General features: G+C 35.5%; 1 protein-coding gene across 1 annotated transcript in view; it reads right to left on the reverse strand.

Moving 5' to 3' along the window:
- Nucleotides 1-12,223, reverse strand: part of IRAK4 (interleukin 1 receptor associated kinase 4) — a 45,668-nt gene extending 33,445 nt beyond the window's left edge. The window contains exons 1-4 of the mRNA XM_031940424.1: nt 11,969-12,223; nt 5,790-6,069; nt 1,959-2,104; nt 1,191-1,376 (exon numbers count right to left, since the gene is read on the reverse strand). Of these exons, the coding sequence (XP_031796284.1) occupies nt 1,191-1,376; nt 1,959-2,104; nt 5,790-5,950 (493 nt within the window). The 5' untranslated portion in view covers nt 5,951-6,069; nt 11,969-12,223. The remainder of the gene's footprint in view (nt 1-1,190; nt 1,377-1,958; nt 2,105-5,789; nt 6,070-11,968) is intronic.
- Between the last annotated feature and the right edge of the window lie 7,693 nt (nt 12,224-19,916).

The following is a 19,916-nucleotide window of genomic DNA, read 5'->3' on the forward strand; positions in this document are numbered from 1 at the left end:
ATATTGAGTTTATTTGAATACATGGAGACAAAAGAATACAGGAAAAGTATGAGAAAAAGCTAACAGTCTAGACTGACTAAAATCCAGAATCATGAAGGGGAATGGTGTGAAAGAAGGTTAAAAAGTTAGGCCAAAGCCACAGTATGAACAGCTTTAAAAGTTAGGCTTGGAAATTTATTATTTATCCTATAAGAAGGGAGCCTCTAAAGATTTTTGAACAAGTTGATGACATCAAATCTATAAATTAAAAATACTATTCTAGCAGCTTCATATAGATATGACTGGAAAAACGGGGAAACTATAAGAAGGCATATCTATTATATAATATCAAAGAATTGATGAGGAGTTAATTAGAGTAGCAGCAATGGGAATAGAAAAGAAGAAATGGAAATAAGGGATAGTGTTGTGTTCAAACAGAAAAGACCTAGTAAATGTTATGATGTGTGGGATTCAAAAGGAAAAACCAAAGATTACACTGAATTTTCAAGCCCAGTTTATCTGGGAGGACCATATTAATGGCAACATTTAATTTCATTTCATTTTAAAACTGTAAGGAAAGGCAGGTTTAATATATTAAGAAGATAAATTTAGTTTAGGACATACTAAATTTGAGTTCCAAATGGGGTATTTGATAGTAACAGCTAAAAAACAAAGCTGTAGGACTGGAATTCAGGAAAAAGATTTGAGCTGAATACAACTAATTAAGAGTTGTTAACAGAGAAGTGACAAGTGAATTTTAGGTCTGATGAGATTTCTAAAATAGAAAAATGAAGCTAGATGTTTGGGGGACATCCACACTTAGGGAAGTGGGAAGCTGAGACTATTCAACCTCAAAGATATCAAAAAGAATGATTAGACAGGTAGAAAAAAGAGTCAGAATAATATTTTAAGTGTATAAAATATTCAAAAATTACAAAAAACAACTATATTAAAATAAAGATGTCAAAATATATTTTTTGAACACTTCAGTCTCTAAGTAAAGAAAATCAGAGAATGGTACCTGGCTTAACAAAATATGTACCTGGTTACAAGTTACAAGTACTTCAACTGCTTTTAACATATCTTTAATATTCAAAAAAATAATTCCAAAATTAATTTTAAACAGACATGTCTACTTCAATTGTAAATTCAGTACTAAAACCCAAAAGTTCTCTGTTAAATGTTTTGTTTTGTTTTTTTAAGTTACTTACGTGTATCACTAACTTCTAAACTTTTCATGTCTGGACTTGAAGAGTTCAGAGGTGAAGAGATTTGTTCAGGATTCTGATTAAATAAGGGTTTCATATGTGTCTTTTCTTTGTCATAAGGAGGCAGCAATTTGTTCTGAGTCGCTATTTCTTCTTGTGGGAGTATATGAACAATTTCTGGAACACTATCTGCAAAGTGAATTAAGATATTTTATCTTTCCCTTAAAGAAAATGAAGCAATTAATATAGCCCAGCATCACCCTGACCCACTTAATACTATTCCAATTTTGACAATTTATCCCCCCTCTATAAAACAGCAGTCAAAACAAGATAGCTGATAAAGGTTAAGATGTATAAGAAAGACAGAGAAAGGTAAAAAGAGTGTTTTGTGTTTTAAAGTCACAGGGGCTAAGACTTGTGAGGTGAAAATTATGATGTCAAAAGGACATCTAATTTCCTCATACAGAATGCAGAACTGCATACAGAAATGCAAACGGAAGTGTTTTGAAGGCTGTATCTATTTGAACCTTTCAATAGTGCAAGGCCACCTGCTCTTGCTCTCAAAAACTAGAAACGGTGACATCTATATTCTAAACAAGAATTTTAAAATGGAATCATGGACCTAACCTATTTTTCTTTGCCAACCAAAAGAATGTAAGAAAACCAAAAAAGACATTTTTTAAAGTTTTTTTTTTATTATGAAAAAAAGTAAGGAAAAGTAGCAATGTTCCCACTTCTGAATATTCCATATCAAATCTTGAAAAATTGTACCTGGCAGCAATAGACGTGCTGGTGCTAAAAATTCATTTCTGATTAAAAGATCTACAAGGTCTCCAACTGTACAATTTGTGGTTCCCCAGTCAAAAAGTAGTTCACTAGTAGGACTCTTTCCACTCTGAAATAAGCTTTCAAATCTCCTAGAAAAAAAAAGCAAAACAAAAAAAGTAAAATTAATGTTTAAATAAAACTGAGAACTTTTAGGGGTAACACTAATATACAATAAACAGAAATTGGAAGATTTCATTATCCTAAGATTTTTAAAGTAAATGTTAAATTCTCTTTTAGTTTCAATGTAGTCATTTAGAAGCAAGACATATTTACATAACTTACATTCCCTTTGAGACTTATGAAGCAGTGCAAATTAAGTCTATCATGATACATAATGAAAAACATACACATCATGCTATGTATCTTTCTTTCAATCTTCATTATTATCCTTTATTTATATTAAAAATGGAAACATCAAAGCTAAAACTTTTTCTAATTACTTGTTAAAAGAGATTATTTTCTTGAGAATGGTAATTTTTTTTTTTTTTAATCTCAATCCTTACAAGTGTTAGTCAGCAATTTATGTTTCCATTCAATTTTGGCTTATAAATTTTAATTCAAGATTCATTCTCATTAAGAATTTAATACTTTTGGTTATAAAATTTATTTTCTGATGTAGTTATAAGGAAGTCAGTACAATATCCTGTTCAGATAGTTCAGTTAATTTAGCATGTTGGTCTCTTTCATCTCTCCCTCTATTTTTCCTACATAATTCTACTCTTCATCTGTACCATGACCTATAATCCCTTGATCTCTCATTTCTCTCCCAGATCACCTCTCTGCATGAGCCATTTTTCTATTAATCCCACCATGATTCCTTGGTGAACATTATCCTTCTCTCTTGAATTCCTAACACTCTTATCATATCTCCAATTATGCCCAGCCTAGCCTTGGATCACTTCCACAAAAACCATGCAACCAATCTGACTGGGTCCATGACAAATTTATGTTTCATAATCTCAACTGTGCCCTCATTGCAGCTAGGCAATCCTGTTATACCACCCTGATCAATTCACTAACCCCTCTCCACAGTGACGTTTCCAAATTTTTTCATTTCTCCCCTAAAACTTCCATGGCTTACCTTCCCCTACTCTCTCACATGAGAACCTTGTCTCCTATTTTACAGGGGAAAAAAAAAATAGAGGCCATTCTCTGCAAACTCCATCTTCTCTTCATTTCCTTATTTCCTCTCCCTACAAGATATCTTCTGCCACTATTTCCTGCTTCACCCCTGTCTCACAAGACTTAGCAAGACTAACTCCTTTATTTGCTCTTTTGATCCCATTCCATCCCATCTCTTGAGGTGGATTGCCTTCATTATCATCCCCATGCTTTGGCTTATTCTCAATTTCTCCATGACCACTGGCTCATTTCTTACTGCCTTTGTAAAATGCCCATGTTTCTCCTATTCTGAAAAAATCCTCACTTGATCTTTCTCTCCCCCACTAATTATCATCCTATATCTCTTTTGCCCTGTGTAGCTAAATTTTTGGAAAAATCCATATTTCCACTTACTCAACTCTCATTCTCTGGTTTCCAATTTCATCATTCCATCAAAACTGCTCTCCCCAAAATCATTAATGATCTCTTATTTGCCAAATCAAACAGCCTTTTCCAATTCTCATTCACCTTGACTTCTGCAACTTTTGACACAGGGGATCACTCTCTACTCCCTTGACATTCTTATTCGCTCTATATTTTCAGGATTTCACTCTTTCCTGATTTTCCTCCTATCTGATCACTCCTTCATCTCCTTTGGCTTATTCTTTTCTACACCACATCCTTTACTCACTGGAGGGTTCAGGGTTCTATCTTGAGTCATCTTTCTTTTCTTCTTCATGATGATCTCATCAACTCCCGTGGATTTAATTATCATTTCTATACTGATGATTCTTAAATTAATCTATTTTGCCCTAGTCTCCCAGCTGACATTTCCAAATGCCTTTCAGACATCTCAAAGTAGACATCCATTAGACATCTTAAACTCACTATGTCCCAAATAAAATTCATTATTTTCCCCCTCCATATCCTTCCTCCCACTGCCACCTTTCCTGTTACTGGTAAGAGAAACACCAACCTCCCAGTGTCCCAGACTTGAACCCTAAATGTCAAATTGGATTCCTCACAGTCTCTCATTCAATCTGCTGCAACATCTCTCACACAGTCCCTTCTCTCCGCCTGGGGGAGGCCCTCATCACCTCATGTCTGGTTTACTGCATAACCTGTGAATGGGCCTGCCTGCCTCAAGTCCCCACTCCAAACCACCCTCCCTTTTCCTAAAATGCAGATCCAATCAAGTCCAGTGCTCAATAATTAACTCCTATCACCTCTAGGAGCAAATCCAAAATGCTCTATTTGGCATACAAAGCCCTTCATAAACCAGCCCCTTTCCACCTTTCCTTTTATACTTTATTCCTCAACATGTACTCTACAATCCAGTGAAATTGGCTTTCCGGCTGTTGCATGAACAAGACTTGCTCTTTCCAAGCATTTTCTCTGCCTGCCCTCCCTCCTCTCTGACTTCTGACCTCCAAATCTTCCTTTTAAATCCAGATTACCTTCTACAGGAAGCCTTCCTCAATCCCTCTTAATTCCAGTGTTTCCCTCTGCTAATCATTTTCTATTTATCCAGTATATAACTTGTTTTGTGTATATTTCTTTGCATATTATCTCTTTTATAAGATTATAAGGCCTTGAGGGCAGGGACTGGTTTTTGCCTCATTTTGTATCCCCAGCACTAAGTATGGTGCCTTGCACACAGAAGATGTCTAATCAATGTTTACTGATTGATTAAAAACCACAGGGAAGCTTTCCTTTCTCTCTCCTGATCATGATGTACCTTTGGCAGCTATATTGACTGATAAAATAAAAGCAACATTTGCAGAACACTATCATACCAGAACTTCAGAGTCAGCTAAGAATAATTGTTTGTTTTATAAAGATAAAACCTCAAAGGCAACAACTTAAAGAAGTCTGGGTATATATGACTTCTGTGTATATATGACAATGACAATGGCAAAATAAGAATAATACCTAATAGTACTTACAGCAAAGTACTAGGGAGGTTCAAATGATAAATAAGTGAAGCACGTTGCAAACCTTCCAATGAAATACAAATAGCAATTATTATTATCACAATTCAAATGAAACATTTTGATACATCCTTAGCTGATCAAATAGTGACTCAGTAACAGGGATAAGAACCTTAATTTCCAACCAAATATTATATATGTACCTATATATCATATATATTACATATACATGTAATTCACAATACTAAGTAGTATTTCAAGTTTAAATGTTAGGTATTTAACCAAAAGTGTCAAAATTCCCCCAAAACCTCCTCCTTTGTGGCCACTGCCTGAAATGCAAAACTTATAGTATTTGGGTATTTACAGATATTTATAACTATGTAGTTAGGAAATCCCCTAATAGAATATAAATTCCTTGAAGGATTTTGTTGTTCAGTCATGCCTAGCTTTTTGTGATCCTACTTTTCTTGGAGTTTCCTTCTCCAGCACATTTTACAGATGAATAAACTGAGGCAAACAGAGTTAAATGACTTGCCTGGGGTCACACAGCTCATATCAGGGGTCAGACAGCACTCATCTAGCTGACCCCTCCTTAAAGGCAAGGATATCCTTAGCACTTAGCACAGTGCTTAGTATATAACATAAACCCAATAAATTCATGCTGAAAGAACTGAATTCATATCTTTTAATACAGGAATTGTGCTATTACCATTTTTCAAAGGAAGAGACTTTAATGCCTTACCTTATATGAAATTGGTTGTATCTACTGTCTCCAGAAGGTTTTTTTATGTCAACTGCTAATTTCTTCCATCCTTCCTGAGGATCAATAAAATCTGCCAGTTGCCTAATCAGGCCAACATTTAGGCATCTAACATATGTTGATGAAGTTATTGTTTTGTTCATCTTCTCTTCATAAGATAAGAAAGTTTCTCATCAAATATCGATATTTATATAGTTTATATTTAAAACTTCATAGATCCACTCTTTTCAGTTCATATAAAATTCTGGGGCAACCTAAAATCCTGTATAAAAAGAAGAAACATGAAAATCCACATTGACTAACAGGATTTTTTAAATTAAAATTTAAGAAACTTGTTGGAAAATAATGAAATTAAACTCTATATAAAAATAATGACCCTGAAAAACAGAAAAGAAAAGATACATCTCTCTCCTCTTTAAAGATATGGGGCACTACAGCATATAAGAATGAGTTAATGGGCTTGTTATTTTGTTGAACTGCTTTTTTCCTTTTTCAAAAAAAAAATTGTTATAAGGATGGTTTCCTGGGAAAGGATAGAATAGAAGTAGAGGGACTTATTAAGTAATAAAGATGATATAAAATAAAAGATATCAATAAAATTTTAATATAGGTAATATATGTTTATAGCTTTCAAATTTATTTTTAAAGAAATTAAAATTCCACCTGTTTTTGATGTACCACAAAAAGACTTAAAGAAAAAAGATAAAATCATATTATATTTAAAAAATTAACATTTGCCCCAATCTCCCAAGATTTCTTATGTTTAATCACAAGTGGACAATTGTATTTTGTTTTTAATTCTTCATAGTAAAGGAGAAAAAAAATAGTTTTTCATAAAGTCTAACATACATTAAAACTGTAATCTTTAAAACTTCCTGTGAGTTTATTTGGGAATCAGATAAAGTAATGTAAAAATGTTCCACCTTTTTAATTTTTCCATTTATTCTTTCCAACTAAGTGAGACATCTCTCTCTTTTTTATTATTATTATAGCTTTTTATTTACAAGATATATGCATGGGTATCTTTTCAGCATTGACCCTTGCAAAACCTTCTGTTCCATCTTTTCCCCTCCTTCCCCCCACCTCCTCCCCGAGATGGCAGGCAGAACAATACAAGTTAAATGGAGACATCTCTCTTTTAGGCCTTATCTACCATTAAAAGTATATTGCTTCTAATGAGGATATAAGTCACTGTCACATATAACTTACATAAATATATGTAATTAGGCCACTTTCCCATAGAACTTACATACATAAAAATATATGCAATTCTTGATTTATAAAGATTTGATTTGTTATCCATACTCATAAAATTGTCAATTATATTCACATGAACAAGAAAAACTAGAAATGCAGTAATTTATTTCACAATGTTTATTTTTATGATTGCTATGTCCCTTTCTACTGGACATTTGCCTTTTAGACATATTTTTTAAACTGCAACTTCCATCCTTCTTTCTGAATGTCAACAAATTGCCATTTTTTGCTAAAAAATGAATACCTGCATCCTCACATTTGCAATAATCTCCCTTTATAACATGCTTTAGATTTGCTCAGGAAAATTAAATATTAAATTAGAATTCAATCCATGAACAAACTTTGGAATATTTGTTTTGCTTTTTTTTGTTCTGTCATACAGCAAGCTCAATAATAACAAGGAAGGTGTTGGGGGGAGAAATACAAGGGAAAATCAGACTATATAGAAATGTTCAAGTACTCTACTCATTTCCCATAATACATTAAAGCACTGGGAGTTTTCAGATTTCTAATCTCTTATCAATGAGAACTAAACCCCAAGGCCATAAGAGCCCAAACTCCTATCTCTATGAGCACAGTTAACCATGGGATGAGTTACACTCTCTTCCCCACTTCTTTCTCTCCCTTTCTCACCAGGTCAACTAATCTGGGAGCAGAGATAACAGATGTTGCCTCCTAACTCCACTTTCCCCCTGGGAAGCAAAGAAAATTGATGAAATATAACTAACCAAAAAAGGAAAAGCTGCTGCTCCATCCCTTATTACAAGCTGATCTGACAACTAGATTACTCTGAGAGGTAAGGGAAACTAACCTAAAGACAGAAGCCAAGAACTTACAGCATTTTCTATTTCTAGCTACTCTAATATATATAATAATTGGCAATATAGAATATCCAATAAATTTTATTTAGATATATATGCATTATGTATAATCTCTCTCTTTTTTGTCATTTAAAGAAAAAACCATTTTCTACCAAATATAATAATTAAAATAGGTAAGGGATACTCAAGCCTTTATTATATTCCTATAATGCGCCAGGCACTATGCACTATGATAGGTACTAGGGATACAAATATAATTCCTTATGTTCCTTTTCTTCTTTTCCTATTCTATTCTTCTTCTATATTCAGAAGAACATATTTGGTAATCAAAGTGATGTAAAAATAAAAGATGTCAAGAAAGATATCATCCTTCTTCAGTTCATTTTCCAGAGAAGGAAACTGAAACAGGTTAAAGTGATTTGCCTAGGATCACACAGACAATAAGCATCTAAAGCCACATTTGAACTCAGGTCTTCCTGACTCCAGGCTTGGTACTTTATACACTGCACCACCTACCTGCCTAAAGGTGATTGTGGATCTGATTGTGGTGAGTTAGGAAAGGATCTGGAGGAATTCAAATGTGAATGAGTATCTGACTAGAATCAGCTGCCAGAAATGAGTAGATCATGGAAATTATGAAACCTCTGAGTTATATAATATTAACAATTGTTATTATATTGATTTTGCTCAATTATTGTATTCATTATAGTCCAATACTTGTATTTGCCTGTAGAAATATCTATTAAAAACTTCTATGAAAGTATCTAAAGAGGAGATTGATAGAATGTATAAGAGTGTGAGCTAAGATATACATATGTGATCTGGGACAAAAAAGGGAGAAAGTGAGAGGAAAAAATCTGGCTTAGACTTTCTGACACCATTTGCTTTAAACTTGTACATCATGTACCCTGCTGAAGTTTGCAAAAATGAAGTTTGAGACAGCAAGCACTGTTCAAGTTTGAAAAAGCTAGTTCCCTGCTTTTTCTAATGTAGAAATGCCTTCTTCTTCTTCTTCTTCTTCACTTTCTTCCCTTATATATTTCCATTTTACCCATCTTGCTTATGTAGCCAAATCTTATATGAGATAATTTACTCTGATGCTCAGAGGTCTCTGACATATTTAAGTGTTCAGTATTATCTGTGCTTATCATAAAGCAACAATTATCAAAACAGTGTGATACTGATAAAAAAGGTGAATCAGTAGAATAGATTAGATACACAATTCATTTTAGTAAATGACTGTAGTAATTTAGTGTTTCACAAATCCAAAGATTTAAGCTTTGAGAACAAAAACTCATTATTTGACATAAACTGCTGGGAAAACTGGAAAACAGAATGGCAAAAACTAGATATAGACTAACATCTCATACCATATGTCAAGATAAAGTCAAAATGTGTACATAATTTTCACATAAAAGGTGATACCATAGGCAAATTAGGAAAGCATGGAATAGTCCCTGTCAAATTTATAGATAAGGAAAGAGCTTAGGAATAAAGGAGATATAAAGAGCATCACAAAATGTAAAATGGATAATTTTGGTTATATAAAGTTTAAAGGTTTTTGCACAAACAAAACTAATCGCAACCAAAATTGGACGGAAAGCAGAAAACTGTGGTGGGGGGAGAGGAAAAATCTTACAGCAGGTATCTCTGATTTCTCAAATGACAGAGAATTGAGTCAAATTTACTAGACAAGTCATTCCTCAATTAATTAATAGTTAATGGATACAAACATACAGTTTTCAGGCAAAGAATTCAGCTATCTATACAATCATAAAAAAAAAAGCTCTACATTTTTGATTTCCTTCACAGGCTAATTGTACAATATTTCAGAGTCTGATTCTTTTTGTACAGCAAAATAATGGTTTGGTCATGTATATTTATAGTATATCTAATTTATATTTTAATATATTTAACATCTACTGGTCATCCTGCCATCTGGGGGAGGGGGTGGGGGGGAAAGAGGGGAAAAATTGGAACAAGAGGTTTGGCAATTGTCAATGCTGTCAAGTTACCCATACATATAACCTGTAAATAAAAAGCTATTAAAAATTAAAAATTAAAAAAAATGCTCTAAAGCACTATTAATTAGATAAATATAAATTAAACTAACTCTGAGGTACCCCCCCACCTTCCTTCCTTCCTTTCTTCCTTCCTTCCATCTTTCCTTCTTTCCCTCCTTCCTTCCTTTCTCTGTCGATCTTGCACAAAATGGCTAACGTGGAAATGCTTTACATGATTGCAAAGAGAGGACAGAATTCAGAACTCAAAACAAAAAAATATAAAAATGTTTTTATATGTAATGGGGGAAAGATAATTTTAAAAAAACTATAAAAATTACTTTTCTCTAGAGTCTACAAAAACTTACACCAGTGAGATGGGCCAAATTGGACTCTCTACTCTTATTGGACTCTCTACAATTACAATGTATTGAGCATCCAAATATAAAGATTCTAGCACTCATTCTTGCCCCAGTAGTTGTGTCTTTATGGACAATTCAACAAACATTTAAATTCTTAATATGTTAAAAGGTCTTATTTAAGAACTGGGAAAGTTATAGGGACAAAAAAATGACGTAATCCTTTACCTCATAGAGCTAACAAATGTAACAGACCATGTTCCTTAGCTACTATGGATGGGAATTCCCATCCAGGCAAGATTAAAATCCAGCTTTTTAAACTATAGTTTGTTTGTTTGTTTGTTTTTTATTTAATAACCTTTTATTTACAGGATATATGCATGGGTAACTTTACAGCATTAACAATTGCCAAACCTCTTGTTCCAATTTTTCACCTCTTACCCCCCCACCCCCTCCCCTAGATGGCAGGATGACCAGTAGATGTTAAATATATTAAAATATAAATTAGATACACAATAAGTATACATGACCAAAACGTTATTTTGCTGTACAAAAAGAATCAGACTCTGAAATATTGTACAATTAGCTTGTGAAGGAAATCAAAAATGCAGGTGTGCATAAATATAGGGATTGGGAATTCAATGTAATGGTTTTTAGTCATCTCCCAGAGTTCTTTTTCTGGGCATAGCTGGTTCAGTTCATTACTGCTCCACTGGAAATGATTTGGTTGATCTCGTTGCTGAGGATGGCCTGGTCTATCAGAACTGGTCATCATATAGTATTGTTGTTGAAGCATATAATGATCTCCTGGTCCTGCTCATTTCACTCAGCATCATAAACTATAGTTTGAAAGGGGTCTCCTTACAGCAAGATAACTGTATAAATATGTACATATATATTGTATTTAACATGTATGAGACTATGCCATCTTAGAGGAGGGGGTGGAGGGAAGGAGGGGAAAAGTTGAAACAGAAGGTTTTGCAAGGGTCAATGTTGAAAAACTATCCTACCCATGCATATGTTTTGTCAATAAAAAGCTATAATAAAAAAAAAAAAAAGAAAAGAACGGGATCTCATTAAATAGGGGGAGGGAATCGAAGGGGTTAATGTCGCAAAATTGTAATTTATTATCAGTAAATATTTGGTTTGTATACCTATTTTATGTACCCATATACCCGGGGTCACGTAAAAATTTCTTGGGCGAAAAAGTTTAAGAAGTCCCTGGTGTAGATGACAGCCAAAATCACTTATAATTCAAGCATTCTGTAATTCCAGATCTCAGTTACTTGGGCAACTTGGAAACTAACTTGGTTGCTAACTCTAGCCAAAGCATAGGCGCAGAAGGGAATCCGGAAGTAAGAAGGCTCCAGTCTAACTTGCTGAGTGTTTTGTGGGCCTAATTCCCTAATAATCATTAACGCCGAGTTCCTGGTTCTTCCCAGGTGACAGACAGCCGTCCTCATTCATTGGACCAGGAATACCCGTTCTACAAGCTCGGATTACGTGAGGCTAGGCTCAAGGAGCAGGAACTGGGCTTGGAACTACGGCTAAATACGCCTGGGATCCAAAAGCCCTTTGAAAAGCTAACCAGAAAAACGGGAGGAGTCATTCTATTCGGAGAACGGGGGAGGTGCGTTATTCTGCCGGGTTGACAGGTAACCATTCCTAGCGCAGAAAATGAAGCAGAAGCAGTAGCAGCGGTGGCAGCAGCAGGTCACTGTTACCTGAGCTCGGTCTGCGCAGCCGCCCACAGGAGAAGGGCCGGATCCCGGGAGATGCGAGCCGCTATCTGGACAGAGGAGCCCTCATTTCCCTTCCGCATTAACTCCTGAAAAACTGAAACTACCCCTGTTCAGGCCGGCCCAGCCCTAGGGAGGGAGGCACCTTTAAACCCAAGCGATTAGCAAAAAAAAATCTGCCAATCGGGTCTTAAAAGTCTTTCCTCCGTAGCCACCTAGGCATGCGCGCGGAGAGCCGGAAGGCTAGGGCTTCCTTTCGGGTGCGTTCTGCCTGCGCTTGCTGTCTGGACACTCTGCTGGGGCTGTAGAGGCCCAGGCGGGGAGAAGGGTTTAGTTGGTTCTTTGCCGTCCTAAGGCGGGCGAGTTGGAGAGAATTTAGAAATAAGCGAAAATTGGACGTTGGACCTTGAATATAAAGTAAAGGAGTCGTACCTGAGGGGCTTTTTAAATAGCGGATACTGCTTTACAGATGTTTTACAGCTGTTTGGTAGTGGGTAGATGTTAGTTCACGTCGTGGGTAGTAGAGACTATCACATACTATCATTTATATAGAGCTGTTAGGTTAATAAACTCCTTTCCCAAAAGCAACTGCGTGAGATCTTTAGCGCTAATGTTAGTTCGTCCTTTCCACAACTAAGAAACGGAAACTTTGAGATGTTTTAAGTAAATTGCTTGTAGTTATGTGGCTGTGAAAGCTAGAACCCAAACTCTGATCTTTCTATCCAAGCCTAGAGTTTTGTTTGGTTTCTATTTTTTTAATTTAATTTTTTGTAGCTTGTACACACACACAGACACACATACACACACACATATATTGCATTTTCCATATGAGTAATGTTGGGAGAGAGAAATCAGAATAAGAGGAAAAAACTACTAGAAAAAAAAAAAACAGGAGGAAAAAAGGTAAGAACAGAATGATTCTGTCGAATTCATTTTCCATATCTCTCTAGAAGTGAATGGCACTTTCTTTCCAAGTCCATTAGATTTTTCTTGCATCATCACATTTCTGAGAAGAACTAAGTATCATAATTGATTATCACACAATCTTGCTGTTGCTGTATACAGTGCTTACCTGGTTCTGCTCATTTTATTGAGGTTGGGAAGGGACACCAAAAAGTTGGGGGTGACAGACTGGTGTAGCAAAAAAATTTGCAGATTGTCAATGCTGTAAAGTTACCCATACATATAACCTGTAAATAAAAAGCTATTAAATTAAAAAAAAAAAAAGAATTTGCAGGCTTGAACCTACATCCATATTAAGGGGCAAAGTTAATTGTAATTGTAACACCAATTGAAGCAGGCTGAAGTGCAAAGAATTTAGCAAGGAACCTGAAACAAGTTAGAATCACGGGCAGACAAGATTGTCAGAACTATAATAAGAGAATCTCAGGATCACAAATATATCTTCCCTAAAGTTTAAGGGAAGAAATATTATTATATTCCTAGGCTAAAAGACTTTTACAGTCATTGACAGAACAATAGCATTCTTAGATCAGATTTCACAGAATCACAGATTCCAAAGTCAGAAGATTTAGAATCATTGACAGATTGTTAGAACAGAAGCATCCTAATGTCAGGGTGATATGGGGAACACTGAAATTCTCTCTCTGACTTTGGAGGGAACACTTGGGAAACTCCTTGAACCCTCGGAGAAGCTCTTTCCTGAGAGACCTGCCCTTGGGAATCAAGATAAGTGGCTTCATTCTGTTTCTCTTGGTGGGACTAATTGAGTCCAGGACTACTACTTAGTCCAAGCTGGAGATCTAGATTTCTATGGACCTCTATTGAGTTGGAGATTAGTCCAGGGATACTCATTCCAATGGAAAATTTCTATTCATTCACGAAGATTTCGATTTTATTTCAACTTAAACTGTACCCAGCCCCTAGCTAAAGTTTGAAATTATGAAAAGAGGCAACTTGGGGCTCATTCCTTGCAGAAGGTCAAAACAAAACATGCCCATGCCAAGGAACCTCCCTCTCTCTCTCCTTGACATAGCTGCCTTCCAGGACTCTCTGCCAACTCAGAAGACATTCTCTTTTCAGTGTTAATGATTCTTTATCTCTCTCACCTATTTCCTTAACAGGACCACACCTCTCTTTACCTCTCTGTAAGGATTTCTCTGCTAGGAACTTTACCTTGCCTCTGAGGAAGTCAGCCTTCCTAGGAAAGACTGGCTTCTCAGTTACAACAATAAATTTCTTTTGCCACTCTAACTTTTCGGGTTTGTAAATTCATTTACAAAGGATTTGTGGGCTTACCAGAGGGGGTTCCACAGTTCTCTGCCCTGTGCCAAACCTCATCAAGGGGACCTTGAAATTATTGCTATTTCCCCTAGAAGCTATTTTCCATCAATTTCACTTAATATCAATTTATATAAGTCTTTCCAGGTTTTTCTAAAATTAGTCTATTCATTTCTTATATATTCCATTATTTTCATATAATATTTCATTACTTTTATATGCCACAAATTATTCAGCTATTCCCCAATTGATGGGCATCCACTCATTTTGCAATTCTTTACCATCACAAATAGAGCTGCTACAAACATTTTTGCACATGTGGGATCCTTTTGTTAAGTCTGGGAAGGGATCCCAAAAGGTTCGGGGTCACAGACCAGTGTTGCAAGCTATCTCAAAAAAAATTTCAGGCTTGAACCCATTTCCAAGTCAAGGGGGCAAAGTTTATTGTTATTGTAATGCCAGTTGTCTGAATTCCAAAACAATTTAGCAAAGAAACAGAAGCTTAGAGACACATTTATCTTGTTCTTCATGTTATAGATATGCTAATTTTATGGCCTAGGGGTAGAACCAAGTAGTGGTCTCAAGAATTTGGTTATTACTGACCAACAGATCTGTCTTACAGTCAGCAATGAACTGAGGAGTGGTCTCTTCACTATTGTCTCAGGAGTTTGATTTGTGGGACTATCCTGAGGCTAAAAGACTTTAAAATCGGATAGATTGCTAGAACAACAGTATTCTCAGGTTGGGTGGAAGGAGTGGGGGGCCCTCAATCACAGATTCCAAAGCCAGAGAACTTTAGAATCACTGACAACTTTCAGAACCGAAGACCCCCTTAAGATCAGGGGTCCTTAAAATTATTGCTATCTTGCCTAGAAGCTATTATTACATCACTTTTTCCTCATCTATGATCTCTTTGGAATAGAGATTTAGTAGTGACACTGCTGGATCAAAGAGTTATGCAGTTTTATAACCCTTTGAGCATAATTCCAAACTGCTCTTTTGAATGGTTGAATCAATCTGGAGGTTTTGTTTTTGTTTTTGTTTTTATGTTTGCCTTTTTGATGCTACCATGTCAAACTTCAGTCTTCACCAACTAGTCTACATTCCTTTTCTTTTACTAATCTGATAAGATGTGAGAATTCAGGGTAAGAGATCCTCTCTGGTCAATGTTGCAGATCCCTTGCAAATCGCAAACCCAAAGTTTGTGGCAAAAAAGAATTTATTTGCACTAAGAAGACAGCTTTCTTAGTGGGCAAAGAATCCTGTTAGGATGATTTTGCAAAGATAGGTTGACAAACCCCTGGTTATATCGGGCCTGTGTTGGCCTGGAGCTGGAGAGCAATTTGAGCCACTCAAAAGGATGTTGACTATGTCCCAGGCTGAGATTTCCAATTGAATGAGAGTTGCCTGGGAAAGATGTGCCCCTCCCAGGGTTTGAGAGTTAGGAATTCCTCCCAAAGGAGACAAAGTTTACATCCAGCCCCCAAAAAGGTTAAAGGGGACACAATTTACATCAAATCCAAATGTACCTTCAGTGCCCAGGAAGATCTTTTGTGTCCTGCTTAATATTATACTAATATAGTTTTCATAGTTCTGGAGCCAACCTCACATTTCTAATTGCTGACTTGACATTTCCTCCTGGATGTTCAATTCAGAAATGATAACTCCTTTGGACTCTTATTTCAGATTGTATTGCTTTTACAATTAATAATCAATTATTTTCTCTATCATCCCTACAAATTAAACAATAAAATAAATAAAAACAAAACCCGTATAAAAATATGGGTAATCAAGCAAAACAAATTGGCCATGGACAAAAATGTATGTTTCATTCTACATCCCAATTCTATCATCTCTAAGAGGAAAGTATCACTTTGGTTTTCTGGAATTGTGATTTGCTTTAGACTTCTTTAAGCACTCATCTTGTAATGCTGAAGAAACTGAGCAAGACAGAGATTAGAAACCAATTCAATAATTTATTAAATGGACAGAAATATTGGGATCAATGCATCCATGTTGATCCCAGGGCTAGACGAGACTATCATCTCAAAGAATCTAGCCCTGAGTATCCAGACAGCGAGCCTTTTATGGAATAACAAGAACAATACATTACTGATATTCTAATGACATCTGAAATGGATAAACCTTTATCTTGTCAGACATTAAGGAATGTCTATAAAACCTTTATCTCAACCATTAAGAGGGGATGGTTATAACCTAAGGCAGAATTATGAAATAGGACAATTGGAGGAACTGGTCACTCCATTAAAAGGGAACTTTGGCATAACAGTCTTGTCTTCTGCAGAATGTATTTTTTATAGTATCTTGCACAGATGTTAAGTATTTGGTGAATACTCCAATTTGTATTCTTTCATTTTTTAAGGTATTAATAATTTATTGATCAAATAGGCACTTAAGAAAACAAGCATCTAAAGAGTTGCAAGTTGTACTTGTCCATCAAACAAAAACAAGACAAAATAATATGCACTGCATACTTGGTCCTGCACATCAAATTGGTCCATGTCAGCACATCATGAGGTTAATCCAAGAAAATACAACTTAATCTAATTTTTTTTACTTTTATTTTATTTTATTATAGTTTTTTTTATTTACAAAATCTATGCATGGATAATTTTTCAACATTGACCCTTGTAAAACCTTCTATTCCAAATTTTCCCCTCCTTCCCCCCACCACCTCCCCTAGATGACAGGTTTTCCAATACATGTTAAATATATTAAAGTATATGTCAAATATAATATATTTTGCATTCATTTTTTGTTTTAGAAGGCAATTTGTAGAAAGAACTATACAGTCTTTGGTATCTACTATAGAAATGACTCAAACCATAGCTGTAAATATCTAGTATCATTATTAGTTTAGCAAATATTTTGCTGATAAAATGCAAAGAACAGATAATTTTGCAAGAAAATTGCTACAGCTGTTGATATATGAATATAAGGATTCCAGAAACTTACATCTGTAATCTGAATAATAATCTCCTAAATAGCAGAGCCTTATTCCAGGATATTCCTCCTACTGTTAGCTGCTAATGACTAACATCCCAATTCTATTTAAACAATTAATATTGATTAGTTTTTACAAAGGGATACTTCAAAGATGTAGCAAGAACAGAAGAAAAACATTTCCAGTACAAGATGGAAAGGGAGGAGAGGGGTACACTAGCCTCATTCCTAACTCTCAAACCCTGGGAGGGACACATCTTTCCCAGGCAACTCCCATTCCACTAGCCTAGGGAAAAAGATTCAGATTATTTTATATATCATTGCTTCCATCTAGTTCATCTCCCTATCAGCATTATTGTTGAATGAATCTTTGTCTCAGCTACTGTTTATTTAGGTCCAGAAAGTCACTTCCCACACTCCCCTTAGGTTTCACAGCTAGACTTCTTGGCTGGTTCATATTCTCCTCCAGGAACGATCAGATCTTCCAGGAATCTACTGATAGCAACTTGCTTTCCTAAGCTCTCAGAGCTCACAAGGTCATAATTTTAATCTTCACCAAATGAAAAAACAAACAAGGCTAAGAAATGAAGAGTCTATTCACTGGCCATATATTGGTCTCAGATGGAAAAAGCTTCATGCTTCTCTCCTTAAAAATTGTCTCTTATTCCATAATGCTATCAATCAGAAGTATCAACAATATTTAAAAGAGAAACAACTTGGTGGAATGGTGAAATAGTATAACTATTTGGAAAAAAAAGTTTGAAATTATGCAAATAAAATGATTAAAATGTCCATACTTTTTGTTGCAGAGTCTCTATTTTTGGGCTTATACTCCAGCTTTTGATAAGAAAAATATAGCAGCACCTTTTGAGAGGTTTTGAGACAGCTAAGAATTGAAAACAAAGTAGATACAAAATGGCTCAGCAAATTGTAGTGTATGGATGTGCTGAATACAGAGAATCATGGAAAGAGCTATATGAATTGATGCAGAATGAAGTAAACAAAGAGAAAAACGATACACAATAAATTCAACTATAAATGGAATGATATGAAAAAAATCAAAAGTAAATGTAACAAAATTATAAATTTCAAGTGAGACTCAAATGAAGAGATCTGAGAAGGTACTCCCAACTTACCCCTTGGTGGAGATGGGATGTCCACAAATATTACATTGTATGTATTTGGGGACTTTTTCAACATATTGATCAGTTGTACTGCCTTTTTTTTCTTTTCTAAAAATTTACTCTTAATGACATAGCTCATAAGATCAGATGAAGAAATGGACCAGACATCTGGCTAAGGAAAATGCCAATGAGGTTTGCAAAAGAATTATATGGGGACTAGACAAAAATGCTCCTTTAGAGGAGATCATAAGATGCTGTGCCACAGTGGGCACAAATGCTTATTATCCCAAACTATGATGAACATGGGAAGACAGGGTCCCTCTTGAAAAGGGACTTCTAGAGAAACTCTTAGATGCTTTCAGTGTGGAAAAGTTGGACATCTTAGAGCTCAGTATAGATACAGAGATAGAGTAAGAGGACAGGGTGAGAGAAAACCCAAAACCCTATGTCCAAAATGCAACCGAGGTTTTCACTGGGCCTCTGAATGTAGACTGACCCAGAGAAATGTGAAGCAAGGCCAAGCTCCAAGATATCAATCAAAAGATACGTGGGGCATGATGGCAGCTGAGGTTACACCCAGAGAGTCTTTAGAAGTTCAGAACTCTAATGTGATCAACCAACAGAAAAGCAATCAGGATTACAGGTGGGGAGAATACAGGCTTTTTAACCCAACAGGGCAGTGTCCAGTGCAAGCAGCTGCAATGTAATTGCCAGTTGATAAGGAGAAATCCCAAAAATGGTAAATAGAAGGGAATTAGATAGGTTAATTGCTTGGGAGAAAGGTTTTGCTTGTATTTTTACAGGCAGAGAAGGAAACAGATGGAGAAGGAAACAGGTGCAATGAGCACCTGGAGAGAAACAGAAAAAGAGAAAAACCTTAAAACAAAGGAGAAGATTTAAGAAACATCTGACACTGAAAGAGCATGGCTGACAATGAGACTGTTAAAAGAACTTGAAAATCTTCAGGAATCATTGGATTCCCTAACACAAGATGAGACTATTTCAGTTCTTGAAAACCAGTGGGAATCATTGGATTCCTTGAGATGAAAAATTGTTGATGAGACTATTGCAGTACTTCAAAGCTTGCAGGAATTATTGGATTCCTAACACATAAACTAATGGACAATGGATTCCTTTTGGACTATTTCTAGGATTTATGGACGTATATAAATTCTCTTGTTGATTCATGTTATTTGTTACATTACTACTAGCCTGTGTTATATTGCTATGTGCTTATGTAATTATGTGTAATACCTCCCATATTGATGGATTTATGTATACCTGTTTACCCCTTCAGAGCCCTGATAATCTGATTTGATTTCCCATTTCCTTTGGTGTTTTCATATACTTTCCTGAGCAGTCAGGGAGAGTGTGATCACCTTCTTTTTGGGGGTTCTCACCTCCTTGAGGAATCAGGGAGGTCATGACCACCTTATGTTCTAAAATCAAAAGAAAGTGGAAGATGTTATGGGCCAGAACTTGAAACAAGGTGATAACTCACTGGAATTGATAGAAACAATGCTTAAGTTTACACCTTTGAGAGTTCACAAATTAGCTCACACATTAGAGTTCACAAGTTCGGAAGATTAACCATTCAGAAACCC

Source organism: Sarcophilus harrisii, chromosome 5, assembly GCF_902635505.1.
Source record: "Sarcophilus harrisii chromosome 5, mSarHar1.11, whole genome shotgun sequence".
Taxonomy (NCBI): Eukaryota; Metazoa; Chordata; class Mammalia; order Dasyuromorphia; family Dasyuridae; genus Sarcophilus; species Sarcophilus harrisii.